At 41.1% G+C, this 15,954-nt stretch overlaps 1 protein-coding gene across 1 annotated transcript; it reads left to right on the top strand.

The window, feature by feature from the left end:
• The first annotated feature begins 5 nt into the window (after window positions 1-5).
• LOC109480968 (GDP-fucose protein O-fucosyltransferase 1-like) lies at window positions 6-15,593 on the top strand. The gene is made up of 7 exons (XM_019783434.1): window positions 6-374; window positions 3,035-3,129; window positions 4,463-4,640; window positions 6,738-6,837; window positions 9,039-9,234; window positions 10,662-10,892; window positions 14,186-15,593. The coding sequence occupies exons 1-7, from the start codon at window positions 161-163 to the stop codon at window positions 14,345-14,347; spliced, it is 1,176 nt and encodes a 391-aa protein (XP_019638993.1). The 5' UTR covers window positions 6-160; the 3' UTR covers window positions 14,348-15,593.
• Window positions 15,594-15,954: the final 361 nt, after the last annotated feature.

Here is a 15,954-nt window from a genome sequence, read left to right as displayed (position 1 = left end):
AGCGCATGCTGGGAAGTGGAACCTGTCGTCCAAACTTTGGGAGGGAAGCTTCAAAAATCCATCAACATGCAGCAATTTGGCAATCTGGACACGTCCACAGCCAGCCGCGGAGAACCTGCACACAGCGCCCGTTAGATCAATCTCCGCCGGGTAATCAGCCATGTATCTTTGGTTCGTGGCAGCGCTGCTCTTCGCGGGAGAGCTATCGGGAGAGAGCGAGTTGGAGGCCGCGGAGACCAACCCGGAAGTACCGGGGGTTGTTTTGGACAACGGCGCAGAAGTTTTCGGGGTGGAAGGAGCGCTGAAAGTCGGGGTGGCCAAGCCTAGATTGGAATGGGATCCGAACGGATATGTTTTATTCTGTCCGTGTATGGGTGAGTGCGGTCGTTACTTGTTGAGTCCTTGTCAGAAACTTTCCAGAGAGCTGTTTGTAGGCTTCTCCTTGCGAAGCAGACTGTAACTTGAGACGATAAGGTTAATTGGCCTTTACACAAGACATATGGTACGGCAACTGAGACGTAGCAGGTGTCCGTAACCAAACCGAAAAGTATCACTGACTGACTAAAAATATTTCGTTTAGCTGAAATTGATACGAAAAACATTCCTGTCGGATTCCTCATAAGTACAATGATGGGCGGACCCACCAAGAATATAACGGTTCATATTAATTAGCGGACCAACGTCAATATTAACAGCCACATTCACGTTCATTAACACGAATTCCCTCACGCCTACATAAAGAGTTCGTGTCGGCCGTGCAACCCGTATGATTGAGTGTGATTGTTATGAACTCATTTGCGTGACCTACCATTAAATGGTAAATGCCAATCAATTGCTTCTTGTATATTAATGATTAATGATGAGTAGATATCATTGTTTCAGAAGAATGGTAAATTACGTTGTTCTGTATTAAGCCACGCCACATAGGGCCTCCAAGGGTCCCTATAAACCTCTTGGGAATCAAGTCATGCTATAATCAGGGTTTAATCTGTGAAAAAAAAACTGTTATCAATATGGTATTTTCCTCAATTTCACCTTTGAGACAGGTGTATCCTTCATCATGAAAGTTTGATGATGGTGTGCATTTTCTTCATTCATGTCACTTTCTCAGTATCAATATCTAACAGTTTATCATTATCTTTTTGTTAAGTTTGGTTCACTTCTTTGACATTACATACTCTACATTTGTCATTCTGTAGAATCTGTACACATACATATAATATAAATACATGTGCCACCTTAAGGTATTTTTACTACATTTTCTATTTGTTTTGCCTTTAAGTCTTTGAAGTCCAAGCAGATCTCATTCCAGCCAACAAATGGAGATAAGTGACCACATAGCACAAACGTTTGACATGCAGTGAACATTTGGAATGTCACTGGAAAATCCCCTGATAGCATGTTCATTCCTGCTGGACTTATTAACATGTACAGGACTCTTCACTGTCAACATTGCTTAGCCAGTGTGTGTAGCATTAGTGCAATAATGATTCAGCACTTGAATTTTATCACAGACACAGTGAGGTAAGTTTAGAAGTTAATTGAAACATGCCGCCAATTTTTGATGAACGGTAATAGAAGATTATTGAAGCTGATGGGGAATGTATAGCTTGTTGGCTTACACTTGTGTAAATCTCTGAATCAAGTTATTTTTCTTTTTCTAAGAGAAGACTGGCCCAGAATCTATGTTTTCTGTACCACGATTGTAGTGAAGTATAAGTGTGAAAAACTTTTAACACAGAGAGTGTCTTCTGCTTTCTCAGCTTAGCTAAATTTCCTATGTACATTATGTACATGAAAGATTGAGAAAGACAATATCAAATCTTTCTGTAACTTTCAATTGTTGTGAAAGCTTTCAGTGCTTCATGTAACATTACTAATGTTTTTCCTACTAGTAAGGCTTGTTTATTGGTTTGTTACATGTTCTAAATGGGTTTGACCTGTAATGACTGTAACTGTTGACTTTATTCCTGAAGTTATTCCAACTGTCTCTCATTTCTATTCATGGAACCATCTTGCGTTTTCCATCCAAAAGACCAGCAGGGCTTATCATCAGGTACAGTGTACTCTAAATGGACCTATTACAGGGAGCAAAGGAAAGGAGCTCAGAGGCTTTATCTCTAGTCTCCACAGAAAGTGACATTTTCATCCTCCCCTTGAGATCTGCATGCTGAGCAGGTCTGGCTTGAGTTATCCGTTAGTACAGAAGGAACTTAGAATGACAAATAGCCCTCGGCTGTTTATAGGAATGGATAACCATGCCATGCATGCATTCAGCCTTGATCCTTCTGGTTTGTCTGGGGTTCAGTAAAACCTTGCAGCTGTGGGTAGACATCGTTTTGCCCATATTTGATTTGATAATGAAAAGTTGTCCTCTGTGGCCACAGCAGCCCGCGGTTTAGGCTGTTGAATTAGAAACTTTAAGGCAAGCAAAAATAGCTAATTCTACAAATCACCTCTAAATTGGTTTGAGACAAGAATCTTATCTATCTTGAATAAAATTCTTTTTGCCCAATGTGTTTTAGTATGATACCTGCTCGTAATGGTATAGTGGTTCCCAAATGAGACATTAGATATGCTAAATCCCATACATGTGTGAATGCATTTATTGTATTCAATGCTTTTTTCAGCCTAGAGCTTAAGAAATGTTGCTGCAACTCTTACAGATACCCCTATAAAAAGAATGAGGTTGGATTGCCGTAAGAAAATCTAAAATTAAAAAAGTTTGCTTTTCCCCAACACTAAAATAGAAAAAGTTTGGAAAGTGAATTCTGTCCCTTTTGTCATGCCTAGCCAAGCGAACATTTTGACTCCTGTTGCCGGGGCCAATAAGTGGTAAGATTATTCCAGGAGCCACAACCTTCCACCTTCGCTTTTGGCCAGCTCCATAAAATTCTATTAAAAATGTCAGGCTGACAGTGCCCTGATTACTTTTAAATGGGTAATTTCACGCTCTCTTCATGTAGGGAGTAAATTAGTGACTTCCAGCGTCAAGGCTGCCATTTCTCTTACCATGTCTTCATTAACATTGCAGGGCGGTTTGGAAACCAAGCGGAGCATGTCCTGGGGGGCCTGGCATTCGCCAAGGCAGTTAACAGAACGCTGGCTCTGCCTCCATGGAGGACTGATGTAAGGCTGCCCTTCTATGTTTTCATCCCTATGGATGGGGCTGTAAGAAACTGCAGTGACCTGGTACATGTAGTTGTGGGGGGTACTTTTACCGAGGATAATTGGTATGTTATGGTACAAGGTTGAATTCAACTACAGGCCATGCTTCAGTTATTATTATTCTTTGTGCATCAGTTTCACCATGCCATTCTCCTGTTTTTGACATTGGCAAAATGCATGGCAAACTCCTTTATGGAAAAGTTTTCCCTTTTATTAAAAAGTTTTTTTCTTCCTTGCAAAAAATTGGGCCTGTCCATGGTACTAAAAAAGTGGTTCTGACTTAGTAGTGCTACAGATGTCTGCTTAAGAAAAAATTGCCGTGAACAATGTTGGAATCACTGCACGTATCAGCTGGCACAAAGTATGCCCTTTACATTAAAAGCCATTTTTGGCACCTCTGAACTTATTTCGAATCAATTGTAGGGCAATGGGATGGGTCATTTATTTCACTGGAGAATTATTGATCCTGACCACGTAAGGGAGAGGAGTGAAGCGGAGAGAGATAACAAAACCAATTAAGAAGCAAAACCTTTCTTCCATTTAATGGGCTTCCACAACTGCAGTCTTTTGCTACTTGCTAATCAGCTGTAGACTGCATCGTGCCTGCTAAATTTGGAAACTGGTTTCCTGACCACTTTGCTCACGTCACTGCTTAGTTTCAAAGACTTTGGGTATCAGCGTTACTATCAAGAGGTCAGAATGTAATTATGTAGTACTTGCCTTGTGTGCAAACTTCATGTTTTGAATGTTGACTCAGTGCAAATGGGCACTAAGATCTTTACAGACTTTGTTTTTCCTAAATTTCCAGCCTGTTTGGTACTGACACCCTTCTTGTTGATGTAATCATGACACTGCCTCAAGTGTAATGTCACACATTTACCAGTGTCAAGCCTGTAGTGGACTTGGAGGTTTATTCAATCTTATGAAACAGAGGTAAGATCACAGACTGTCAGTGGTGAGCAAGGGCATGCCAAGGTTACTGGAGTGTTGTCACGTTTATATACTATTATTCCTGACTTTGAAGCAAAAGAAAGGCTGCTTGACTTTACAAAATGCAGCTTCAAGGTAGGGATATGTTATGCTAACCCTAAATGACCCCCAAACACACACTTGATAACACCATTGTTCAGAGTTTGAAATGGATAAAACATACTATGCAACATTCTTTATCATTTCTATTGCTATTGCCTCTATTTCCTCTAGTCACAAATGAACTTTGATAAATTCTAAGGTAACACGTACCCGGTATGCATGGTTTTCAGTAAATGGTTTCTGCCCGTGATGTTTCCTACAGAGAAATGTGCCATTCTCGGAGTGGTTCAAAGTAGAACCATTACAGACGTACCACAGGGTAGTTAGTATGGAGGAGTTCCTGGAGCAGCTTGCACCTGTCCACTGGCCGCCTGGCAGGAGGAAAGGCTACTGTTGGAGGAACCGCAGGGACACCAATGCTAAATGTGGCATGAAGGAAGGTAGGACAGATCATGCCATAAATTTCTTTGTACCTGATACAAGTAACATTGACCAAAGTTGTGGAAATTTCTTTTAACATACATGAAATTTCATTTACCTTCAAGCCATACTCTTAATACCTTCAAGCCATTGTAACTGTGAAGATGTAATGAATGAATGCATGCTCAGGAGAAAATTGGGAAAGCTGGAGTTGGAAATACATGACGTGTATGAATACCGGTAGAGGGAGAAAATCTACTGCCATCTTCTCTCCTAAATTTTTTCAGCAGCCGCCAGGGTGGATTGATGTGTTATTTCCACCCTGTCATCACAGGAAGTCTCACCCAGCATGGGATCCTTTCCAATTTCCAGTTTGGGAAAATCTAATTCTTCATGTTCATTAGCCTCCCAAAGATGTAGTCATTAAAGATCAGTCACTTATATGTACATGTACAGAATTTACTTAGTAACAATCGGTAACTCACACTCGCTTCCACTGTATTTCATTTTCAATATCTAACACGCAGAATCTACAAATGAATTTTGATCGCTGATCCTAATATTTGGTAACAACAAATCACAAATCAGCTTGTTTCTCTGTCAAACAGTCTGTATTGATTTTCCAGACAATGCTATCATTGAACAATGGGGATGTCTCACTGGGTAACATGTTGTTTGACCATCACACACAGGATACCTGTAGTGTATTCACAGTACAGGGCCTACCAACAGAACTTGGCACCATCTAACAATTTTTAGATTATCAACATTCCTACATGTACAAATGAACTCTGAAATTATGTAAAGGGCAACAAGATTTTCCAATCAATGTACAGTCCTCTTCATGTTCCTTTGGATTCTACCTATATAGCTGCAGATGAGTAAGACATCAATTTGTATGAAGGATACATTTCTTATGTTTATGTAAGTCCTTTGAATCAAAATGCTTCAATAAATTTTATGATGTCAATTGGCATTAGCATCGATGTAATGAGAGATTGTCCTGAAGGCACTTTGGAGACCTTGACATACAATATCCTTAGCTAGTACTCCCTATTCAACTGTACACCTGCTGGGGTGGTGATGAATAATATATGCACACCTTTGCTCCTGGATAGAAGATGAGTCACTTAAGTTAAGGTGATACGTCGTCTGGTGTTATTCAGGAGGGGTCACGTCTGAGTAAGGCTGACAGGTCGCGGGTTAAATGGTTCCTATCAACTAAATTGCTGTGTTGGGAATTTGGGTCTCACCTTGTTAAGCACAATGGGTTTTTTGTTGGTACATGTGTATTGTTATTGGTTTTCCTGTCTTTTTATTGCATGGTTGTACAAATTCTAACCACCTGTGTCACAGAAAAAAAACATGTGTACTGCAATTGTAAATCCACCTGCGCATCATTTAAGAAGTTCTCTGAGCATTTGTACAAAGATTATGCTACATCATCTCTTTTTCTAGCTGTACATTGTATTCTTTATCTCGTACTACATCAGTTAGTAAGGTTGAAATATGGTAATGGCAAACTGTTTGCGTTTCAATTACAGAGATTACTTTGTTCAGTTGTGGCAAACAGGATTTCAGCAAAATAGCAGAATAAAGAAACACTTGCTCACAGGAGCCCCGCGATGAGCACACATGTGTTATCAGTACCCTGCAGTCTGCTGTGGGGCTTTCCTCCAACTGTCATTTTGCAAAGTCATTTCCGCTAATATCTTGATGAATAAGGCTCCAGTTGTGTTAGCTGAAAGAGGGATCGCAGTGGATATTCCAAAGCCCTCCCAGTCTCTATTGATACTTCAGCTAAGCCCTAAGTTCAAACATGTTAATCCAGACCATAGATCTTATGTATCAGATTTATGCCATGTTGTGTTGACTGGATTATTTTAAGAGCTTAGTGATACAAATGTACATTAATGATAAGTGCATCTTTCTTGGAAAAGCGCTGATGTGAAAACATGATAATATAACTTGTAAAGAATTATAATATCCATACAAGAAGCGTCATTAGATAGAAAATTCTGACACTCATCCTTTCATAAAATTGATTTTACTGCTATCAAGTGACCAACTGAAGAAAGTGCCAGGTTTGTTGACATGTTTTATCATGTTCTATGCAGGAAACCCATTTGGGCCATTCTGGGACCACCTGGGCGTAGACTTTGATGAGTTTGTGTTTTATGAGTTCACATACCAGCAGACTGAGGCTTGGATCAAAGAGTAAGTACTGTACTAAAAAAGTCTGCATGCTTTTTTAGAATCTGTTCTTTGTGAATTTATCAGGACAAGTACTTAATAAAAAGGATGCTGTAAGGCCAGACCAATTTAATTGTTTGGTTTTTCGATTTGCTTGCTTCATTTTTTTCTGATTTGCAAAAAAAAATTAAGGCTCTGATCACCCCCATGAAACTCCTTCCTCTTCGCCCCCGCCGTTCTGCTTCGCCCCCGCCCCGTTCTGCTTCGCCCCCGCAAAAAATCTGCTTCGCCCCCGTCGTTCCTCTACGCCCCCGGCGCAATTCTGCTTTGCCCCCGTCCTTCTGCTTAGCCCCAATGGCGGCACAGCTCACAGTCGACACGAAAATCGTCTGCAAAATAACAATAAAGGCTGTGCCGCCAAATTTAAAGTAGCCCATGCTCCGACAAACATTCTGGACCACCTTTCTGCCAAGTGGCGTTGCACAAATCCTTCCCATTCAAAAGTTTACCCCTACCTCACGGCCCATCAGTGGTTCTTACGTTTATAAGTACTGGCGTTTATAAGTACAGCCGTGAGTGAAATTTCCCGCCAGACCAATTTGATTGATTGGTTTTCGGATTTGCCCGCTTCATTTTTTTCTGATTTGCAAAAAAAAATTAAGGCTGTGATGAATCAACTCCAAAATGCACATATTTTGGCCCCCACTGTTGAAGGAAGTCCCTTCTCTTCAGATTTGTTACAGTTTTTCCATCTATCAAATTGAATACAGTGGTTAATGACTAAAAGTTTGAAATTCATTGTTTGAATTAGAAACCAGCCTGGTATGTTGACATCATGGCTCCTAACATAGTATTTGGGGCTATCATAGAATGCCGAGGCCTGCCACTTCATATTTTTTCTGAAAAAATCTGAGAACCAACAAATCAAATTGGTGTGGCCTAATTGAAGAAAAAAAAGTTGAGAATCAGTACAGTAGACTGTATTGACTTGGCTCTCCTGATTGACAGGCTGTAAGCTCAGCAATGAGTGATAGGATTTGTGACGACATCAGTTCAATATTGCCCTATCCACTGCACACTGATGAATTGCCTTGCAACATGCCTGGATGGCGGGAAATATTATTCTGTACCTCGAATCTGTCAAAATGTCAGGGAGAGTGTTGATCATTTCTCTGAGCCTCTAATCCTTTTACTGGGTGTTATTGTTACGATTGTCGAGACTTTTATCTGATTATGTCAGTGCTGCCTACACCTGCCAGCTGAGGTGTAAATGTGCAGATCCATGCGGAGTAACAGTAGCTTTACAGGCTGTAACTGTGGCATCTGGTTCGTTCTCCATGGCAGAGTTTCTGCATGATTTATGTTCATGTTTAATTGTGGTCATGTCCCGTTCTCTTCCCATGCGAAAGCACTGTTGATAACCCTTCCAAATCTCATATCGTCAAGTTGAGTCGCCTGAATTTTTCATGAGCGGGAGAATATCCATGGCACGGCCTGGGATATTTCACTTTCTCGGTGGCATAACAAATCTTGTACGGAAGAATGTTTTTAGCGTGTTGGAAATGATTCATTCCTGCACATTACTTTGGTTCTGGCAGTTCACATCTGGCAGAAAGTTGGTGCCACAGATGGTATTTTGGGGAGGGAGGCAGGTATACTGCATTTTGCTGGCATGTAATTTCTTGCACCATTGTTTTGATGGGATTGCAGGGCTCAATAACTGTAAATCTTTTTAAAAGCCCTTTGCTGTGACGGAGACTCTCATTTTGACTCGCTGTAGGAAGTTTGCAGCTTCAATATGTCATTTTTTTTATGTAACCAACATAATATCTTACGTTACTGTTCAGTAAGTTTTATTTCAATGAACAACTGCAGCCTTAATTGACATTTGTTGGTTCCAGCAGTCAAACACACAGACTGGCGAGGAAAAGTCATTTCAAAAACAAGATTTTACAGCTCTGTATTACATATGACCTTGATCTTTACCTAGTCCTATCCTCAGGCAGGTAGTATCTAGCACCTGTCCCTAGCTTCTAATAAAAAGCTTCCTGTCCCTGCATTATGTGTGTATTCTGACAGTGGTTTGGCATGGAACTTACATCAAAGGTCAATATTCAGAGGGGGTGTAAAAGGACAAAAACAAAAAGTCTAAACAATTGTTTTTGGCCTATACTACAGTCAACACATTAATTCAGGACATGACAAGTCCTGTTGTATTCCCCCAGGTTCCCACCGTCCTCCCATCCTGTGCTGGCCTTTAAAGGCGCCCCTGCATCCTTCCCCATGAAGGCAGAACACAGAGTGCTTCAGGAGTTCCTGCAGTGGACCCCCACCATCACTGCCCCTGGACAGGACTACATACAGACCACCTTCCAGGGGAGGTCTTACATCGGGATCCACCTCAGGAATGGGGCTGATTTTGTGAGTATCCTGAAATATCATTATCATGAGTTTAGGATAGAAACCTCATTGAACTGTATCAGGTCATCAGAGTTTGGTGATCACATCAATTTTGCAGGAATCCAGTTTAGATAGCTTTTATGTGATGAGACTGTTGTGGCATCATTGATTGGGGGAAAGTTCTTTCAGAAGAAAAATTCCATCAGTCATAAAAACATAAAAGTAAACGGCACCAAAAATGCTTACCAGCTTCCTTTTTGATGTACGGGACTAGAAAATTGAAGTTCCTTATTGGATGTTACAGTTTCTGTACCTTATTGTAGGGGAAATAGCTTCAGAGGAAAGCTTTTCGAATTCCCTTTTAACTAAACGCCAGAATCCCTTTCGCAGCAGTAATCGATAGACACACACAGATCACTGAGCTGGCTGGCAAACTCAGAACTGACAGCAAATAGCAGTCTGTGAATGGATGAGTCTGGAATTTTCCTGATTGAAAGACATACTAGAAACACACTTCTGATGGTCCTTTGTGGAATATGATCTATGGCTTTTCATTCAGTGAATTTCCATTTGGAGATACCCCTAGCTTTCAGTAAAGGTAGTAGTGTGTGCAAGGTGACTGCCTTAACAATACACGACTGTATAAGATGATTGTATACTGACTGCTATGTGTATATTCAGGGAATTGTATCAGTAGTCTTCTGAAGTCCCATTGCCAGTCAGGGAGCGCAGCAGTGTGCAGGGGAAGGCTGTGATGTATCACTGATTGAACATTTCAGGAGCTTTCTGCAGCAAAGTGGAAGTAATCTCGTACTACAAGCACGGGCACTGGCACAGGGGGAAAATGGAACTTGTTTGATCAATACCTCTGTAAGAGTATTTCTTTCTGCCTGCGTGGCATTTCTTATGACAGTTCCATTTTGAGAGCATGTTAAAGTGGTCATTTGGAGGTTAGAGTCTGTAGCAGTCTAATGGAAGGTTATGAATCATACATGTACACTACATGTACATGATACCAGCAGGCTATCAACGACACTGCAGGTCCCCCCTTGGGCTATAGTCCTCAGGACTGGGCCATTTACCCAGCGGAAGGATCACATCACTTCTTGCAGCTTTCTGTCGTTTCAACACATTTCGAGTTAGTCACAGAAAATCAACCGTTACCATGAAATATTAAAGTGACGTATAAACGGAGTAGAGCAAATAGTTCTCACAGCCAGTGGTAACTGCAACATCCACTAGTGTTGGAGCAAATTGCCTGATGAAAACTTTTTATAAAGGACAAAATTAAGTTGAGTAAGTATACGTTTCCTGCATTTTTCTCACATTATTGAAGTTGTGATCCTGGAACTCGGTAACAGGAAAGTCCATGTACTGCTTTACTGCCCATGTAATGAGTATAATAGTGGGAACAGTATTAATTGAATTCTTGTATTGTTTCCCCATAGGAGCGAGCCTGTGCCAATGTTGAGGGCACCTCTAGCTTCATGGCCTCCCCCCAGTGTACTGACCTCATCGCAGGCAGGGCGCTCACACACAAGATGTGCTTCCCATCCAGGGAGGAGATCCTCAGGAAGACCAAAAATGTCATTCTGGCAACAAGAGCCAAGTTTGTGTTTGTGGCAACGGACAATGACCCCCTGGTGGAGGAGCTGGAGCAACATCTCAAGTCTCTAAAGGTAGGGGTTCAGGAGGAAAGATCTCTTGATCCGATGATTTCAGGAAAACAATGACAAAAAATGCAGGGTGCTGGTGCCATTCTTGTTTATGGACAGGTCTGAGTATGGGGGGTTGAAACTTTTTCACCTCAGGAAAGTCAATGGATCCATGCAGTATGAGTGCAATGTTGTTCAGCACTAAGGACAGAGCTGTTAAATTGTGTGAACACGTGTTCAGCACCAAGGACAGAGCTGTTTTTATTGTGTGAACATGTGTTCAGCACCAAGGACAGAGCTGTTCCATTGTGTGAACACATGTTCAGCACCAAGGACAGAGCTGTTCTATCGTGTGAACACTTGTTCAGCACCAAGGACAGAGCTGTTCCATTGTGTGAACACTTGTTCAGCACCAAGGACAGAGCTGTTCCATTGTGTGAACACATGTTCAGCACCAAGGACAGAGCTGTTTCACTGTGTGAACACTTGTTCAGCACTAAGGACAGAGCTGCTTCATTGTGTGAACACGTGTTCAGCACCAAGGACAGAGCTGTTCCATTGTGTGAACACTTATTCAGCACCAAGGACAGAGCTGTTTTTATTGTGTGAAGACGTGTTCAGCACCAAGGACAGAACTGTTTTATTGTGTGAACACGTATTCAGCACCAAGGACAGAGCTGTTAAATTGTGTGAACACGTGTTCAGCACCAAGGACAGACCTGTTCTATCGTGTGAACACTTTTCAGCACCATGGACAGAGCTGTTCCATTGTGTGAACACGTGTTCAGCACCAAGGACAGAGCTGTCCATTGTGTGAACACTTGTTCAGCACCAAGGACAATATTGGTAAATAACAAATTGCCCTAAGAGATTTTACTAGCAGCAAATAACTATGATGAAATTCTGATCACTAACCTTTCCCTGGCAGTTCATCACAAGTATATTGGTAATACAGCCTGTTAAAGGTTAAAAGCAGCAATCATCTCTTTATGGCCTGACAGTTTGATGGCCAGTAATAATTGAAAGGTTTTCAGGTTGTCTTGAAACCATTACCTGCACAACTGTGTTCTTTGATTGCAATGTCTATTTCTATATGATCCCCACCGTGAATCACTCGTAAGATCCTCACATAAAAAACATTAATAAACAACAGATCTATTTGAATGGGATCAATTGATATCCTCTCTGTACCTTTACAATGTACTGTATAACCATTCTCTTGTGTCATCTAACGTATTAGCTAACTCTCTGTTAAAAATTCAGTGTTTTTATAAGTCAACGAAGTGAAAAGTTTAAAAGATGAGTGAAAAAGTATCTTGTTTCGAAGTTAGCTGAGATCTTTTGACCCCACATCTGTCAACTTTAATGTGCCCTGAAGGGGACAAAGCCAGCACGGAAAGTAAATGTTCGCCTCATGCAGTTTTAACTACGGCAAAATTGTTCCGGCTAACTGAATTGCCCAGCCCGGGAGCTAGTGAAAACCCCCGCTGTTTGGCAAGTGAATATTCTATTGACACGAGGTCAACTGGCTGAATTTCCCTGTTGAAGCGATGTGATTAGTGGCTGCCGGCGGCGCACATCTCACCTCTCCTGCAGGTTTCCCCCTCAGCAACCATTACACAAGTATTGATTACCAGAGGAGTTACTCCTAAGGATTAGCTCAGGCAATGAATATCATTACTACAGCACTGACCCATACTCCAGATTTGTACATCAGACGTCAGCATGTTCCTCCTGACATAAACTCAGCCAGAATACGGGATGAAGAGATTTCAAAATGGCAGAAACACTTTGTTCTTCTAAACACTCAAGGACTATATAACTGGAACTGACACGAGGTAGAAGAGTAAGATCTTTATCTTGCTAAGCTTTGGAGTGAGCGAGCTTTTATCTTTTTAGGTCAATGACCTATAATGTGCATGTACAAGCATTTTTCTTGTAGTCAGGACAAAACTTGTTCCTTAAAGAAATGCCTTATCTTGTCGGCTGTTTTGCTCTATCTGGGATACAGTATCTACCTCCAATGTGCTGATGATTACTGCATATAATGATAATAACAAATGTGTCTGAAGTAACATTTTAACACTTCATACCCATGTCTGGGATTCATCTTGCCTAAATTGTTTTGTCTGTTTATTTCAGAGCAAATAACTTCTCGAATATCAATCTTACTGTAGTATAGTACTTGAAGTGTATTTACTGCCTGAATGTTCACCGGCATATGTGCACACACACACACACACACACACACACACACACACACACACACACACACACACACACACACACACACACACACACACACACACACCACACACACACACACACACACACACACACACACACACACACACACACACACCACGCACACACACACACACACACACACACACACACACACATAAAGGGAACGTACAAAACATAGATAAAAGCAGGATAGATGTTATCTGAAGGGTATGTGAAGGTTACTATGAATATGTAGTTCTGAGTTGAAGAGGTTGAGGGTTTCACAGCCCACATTAGTACTGACTGATCCTTGAATGGGGCTGACCGAGTCAGTCAGAGTCTTTTCATCTTAGCTAGATAACGTTAACAGTGAGGCATACCACTCTGTAGTAGGCCTGTCTGTCCTAAGGCACACGGGAAAAAGCAAGTCTTTACAATGTATTCAGGGAATAGTGTTTCAACCAGCATACCAAACTACACAACAAAGTACTCTGGCATCTTTCTATTTTGTTTTTATAACCTCAGTTTCAATCAATGCATGATTTTCTCCATTCCAGAATCGAACAGGATTTGTGTATCAGGGTGCATAAAGTGTTGTCAATGACTTAACTACAATGGAAAAGACCAAATTCACACGACTTGACAGTAAAATGAGAACAACTACTAGTAATGTGATTTGAAGCATGAACACAACATCCACACATTGATGGACCCTCCAAATAGATAAATTCTAGCCATTGATTTCATACAATGTCACAAGATTTATTCAGCTTAAATGCAAACATAACTTGCCCCTCTGAGCATCCATCTTTGAACTGCTGTCAACTATTGACTGCTGACAAAGAGGCTTAAAATAGTTGAGTGACATTCACACCGAGTGTACCAAGTACAAAGAAGATCAACATGCCACCCGCTGCTCTCAAGGCTACCATGACATCTTCCCACAGCACACACGCTGACAGTCTTATCAGTTACCCAACCTTCAGGAGTGACCTATCCTGAAAGGAATGTGATATGGGTTATCGTATCTTCTAATGCAGCAATAAAGAGGGACTAATCCCAGTCCAACTGGTATTTCATGCACCACTCAGGTCAAAGTCCACCATCTGAACCCCCACCTGCCTCAGCTGGACCTGTACATCCTGGGCCAGGCGCAGCATTTCATCGGCAACTGTGTCTCATCCTTCACGTCGTTTGTCAAGAGGGAGCGGGACGTCTACAACAGAACCTCCTCCTTCTGGGGTGTGGACTGATGGTGGGCAGCAGAAGGTACTCTCCAAGCAGAGGTTGATGGGTGAAGATTGTAACCTTTTTATATATATGGCCCTTTTTCTTGTTTTCCCTTGGGTGGCAAATTGGACGCTCTCTGGCCAATGGATACTGCTTGGCCAACTTGTCGCCCTGGGATCTGCTTGGAGATCAGCAGGAAGGGTGGTGTTTGGTATGAGCAGAAATGGACAGGAGCAGAAATGACTGCTAAATTCTTCCTAAAGTCTGACTTTTAAACTTTCATTGCCGTGGTACATTGTACTAGTGTTAGCCTTTTTTTTAGCCAGCTGCCAGGCTCTGGTTGACAGGAGACAAGTTATTTGGCAAGACTACCGCAGGTACGTTTTGCATGTGTGATGCATTCTAAAATACTGGTAACAGAGATTCTGTAAGAACTTAATTAACACCAGTAGGAAGTTACAATTTTGTTGCCAATTGAAACCTGAGACAAAAGGCTACACTGTGTTCTTGTAGGTTTATGAGTTTGTTGGCCCCTAATCCTCTCCCTTCAAAAAGCCTGTACAATGCGGGTAAATGTCGTTGCAATTTTATTACCTGTAGTCCGGTTTTATGCTCCTGTCCATGAAATCAGATGGTTGAACTGGAGTGCCAATCCTGTTTTATGTCCGAAACAAAGTGTGACTCCTTCCCGTGATTTTTATGTACGAGCTAGTTTTTAGTCAGACCCAGAAGGCATATTTTAAAAGCTTTTACCAAAAATCAATGTGATAATAGGACAATGGCCTGTTTCATGAAGCTGCTAATCAATGAGAAAAGTGCAAAGATATATTACAGAAGTTTAAAACACTGCCTATTCAACAATAGTTATTCAGAAACTATATTTGAGATTGCATATCAAGAAATCAATGTGAATGAACTTACACAGAAGTTACTGCAGACAGTCTGTAGGTTTAAAAGGCACTTGTAAAACTATTTGTTGTCTGTAGGGTGTGTCAAAATGTGAAGAAGAAAACTTGGTGAGACAATTATCTTCTATTGTACATGTATATGAGGTATGCACTTTACACTTTATAATGGTCCCAGTCAATTATAATACAGGATTCTTGTGAAGTGTGCTAGTATCTCATAGATGTGAAGGCAGGACAACAGGGTGTTGTGTGTTGCAGTGTAACAGTTTGGTGTCAAAACTATTGCAAGAGATTGTATGTAAATTGTCTATCAATCAAATCAAAATATATCTACATATCATAATTTTATCTATTATCTTTATATATCGTTATGTATCATATCTATCTATATATATCTTTACATATCATTATCATCAACATATCTCTCACTGTATAATTCATACGAACATCTTGTGAGAATGTTATATCCTTGATGTTTTGATATTATTCATCTGACAATGTACGTCAAAAATGTCACAACAATAAACTGAACAAGAGTCATCCATGATTTCTTTGCACTCCTTTTATTAATAGTACCGGGTGCATGTAAATAAGACCTACCACAGGTCCGGTGCTGCCACCACTGCAAAAGTCACACACACACATTTTCACTTCATGGTTAGTTACTGGGTCTCCCTAAGCTAGTACTGGAGGTGTACATGGGGCTACTTCAATTATGTCCA

This window comes from Branchiostoma belcheri, unplaced genomic scaffold, assembly GCF_001625305.1.
Source record: "Branchiostoma belcheri isolate BF01 breed outbred unplaced genomic scaffold, Haploidv18h27 scaffold53, whole genome shotgun sequence".
Lineage (NCBI taxonomy): Eukaryota > Metazoa > Chordata > Leptocardii > Amphioxiformes > Branchiostomatidae > Branchiostoma > Branchiostoma belcheri.
This window is presented reverse-complemented; position numbering and strand designations above follow the sequence as displayed.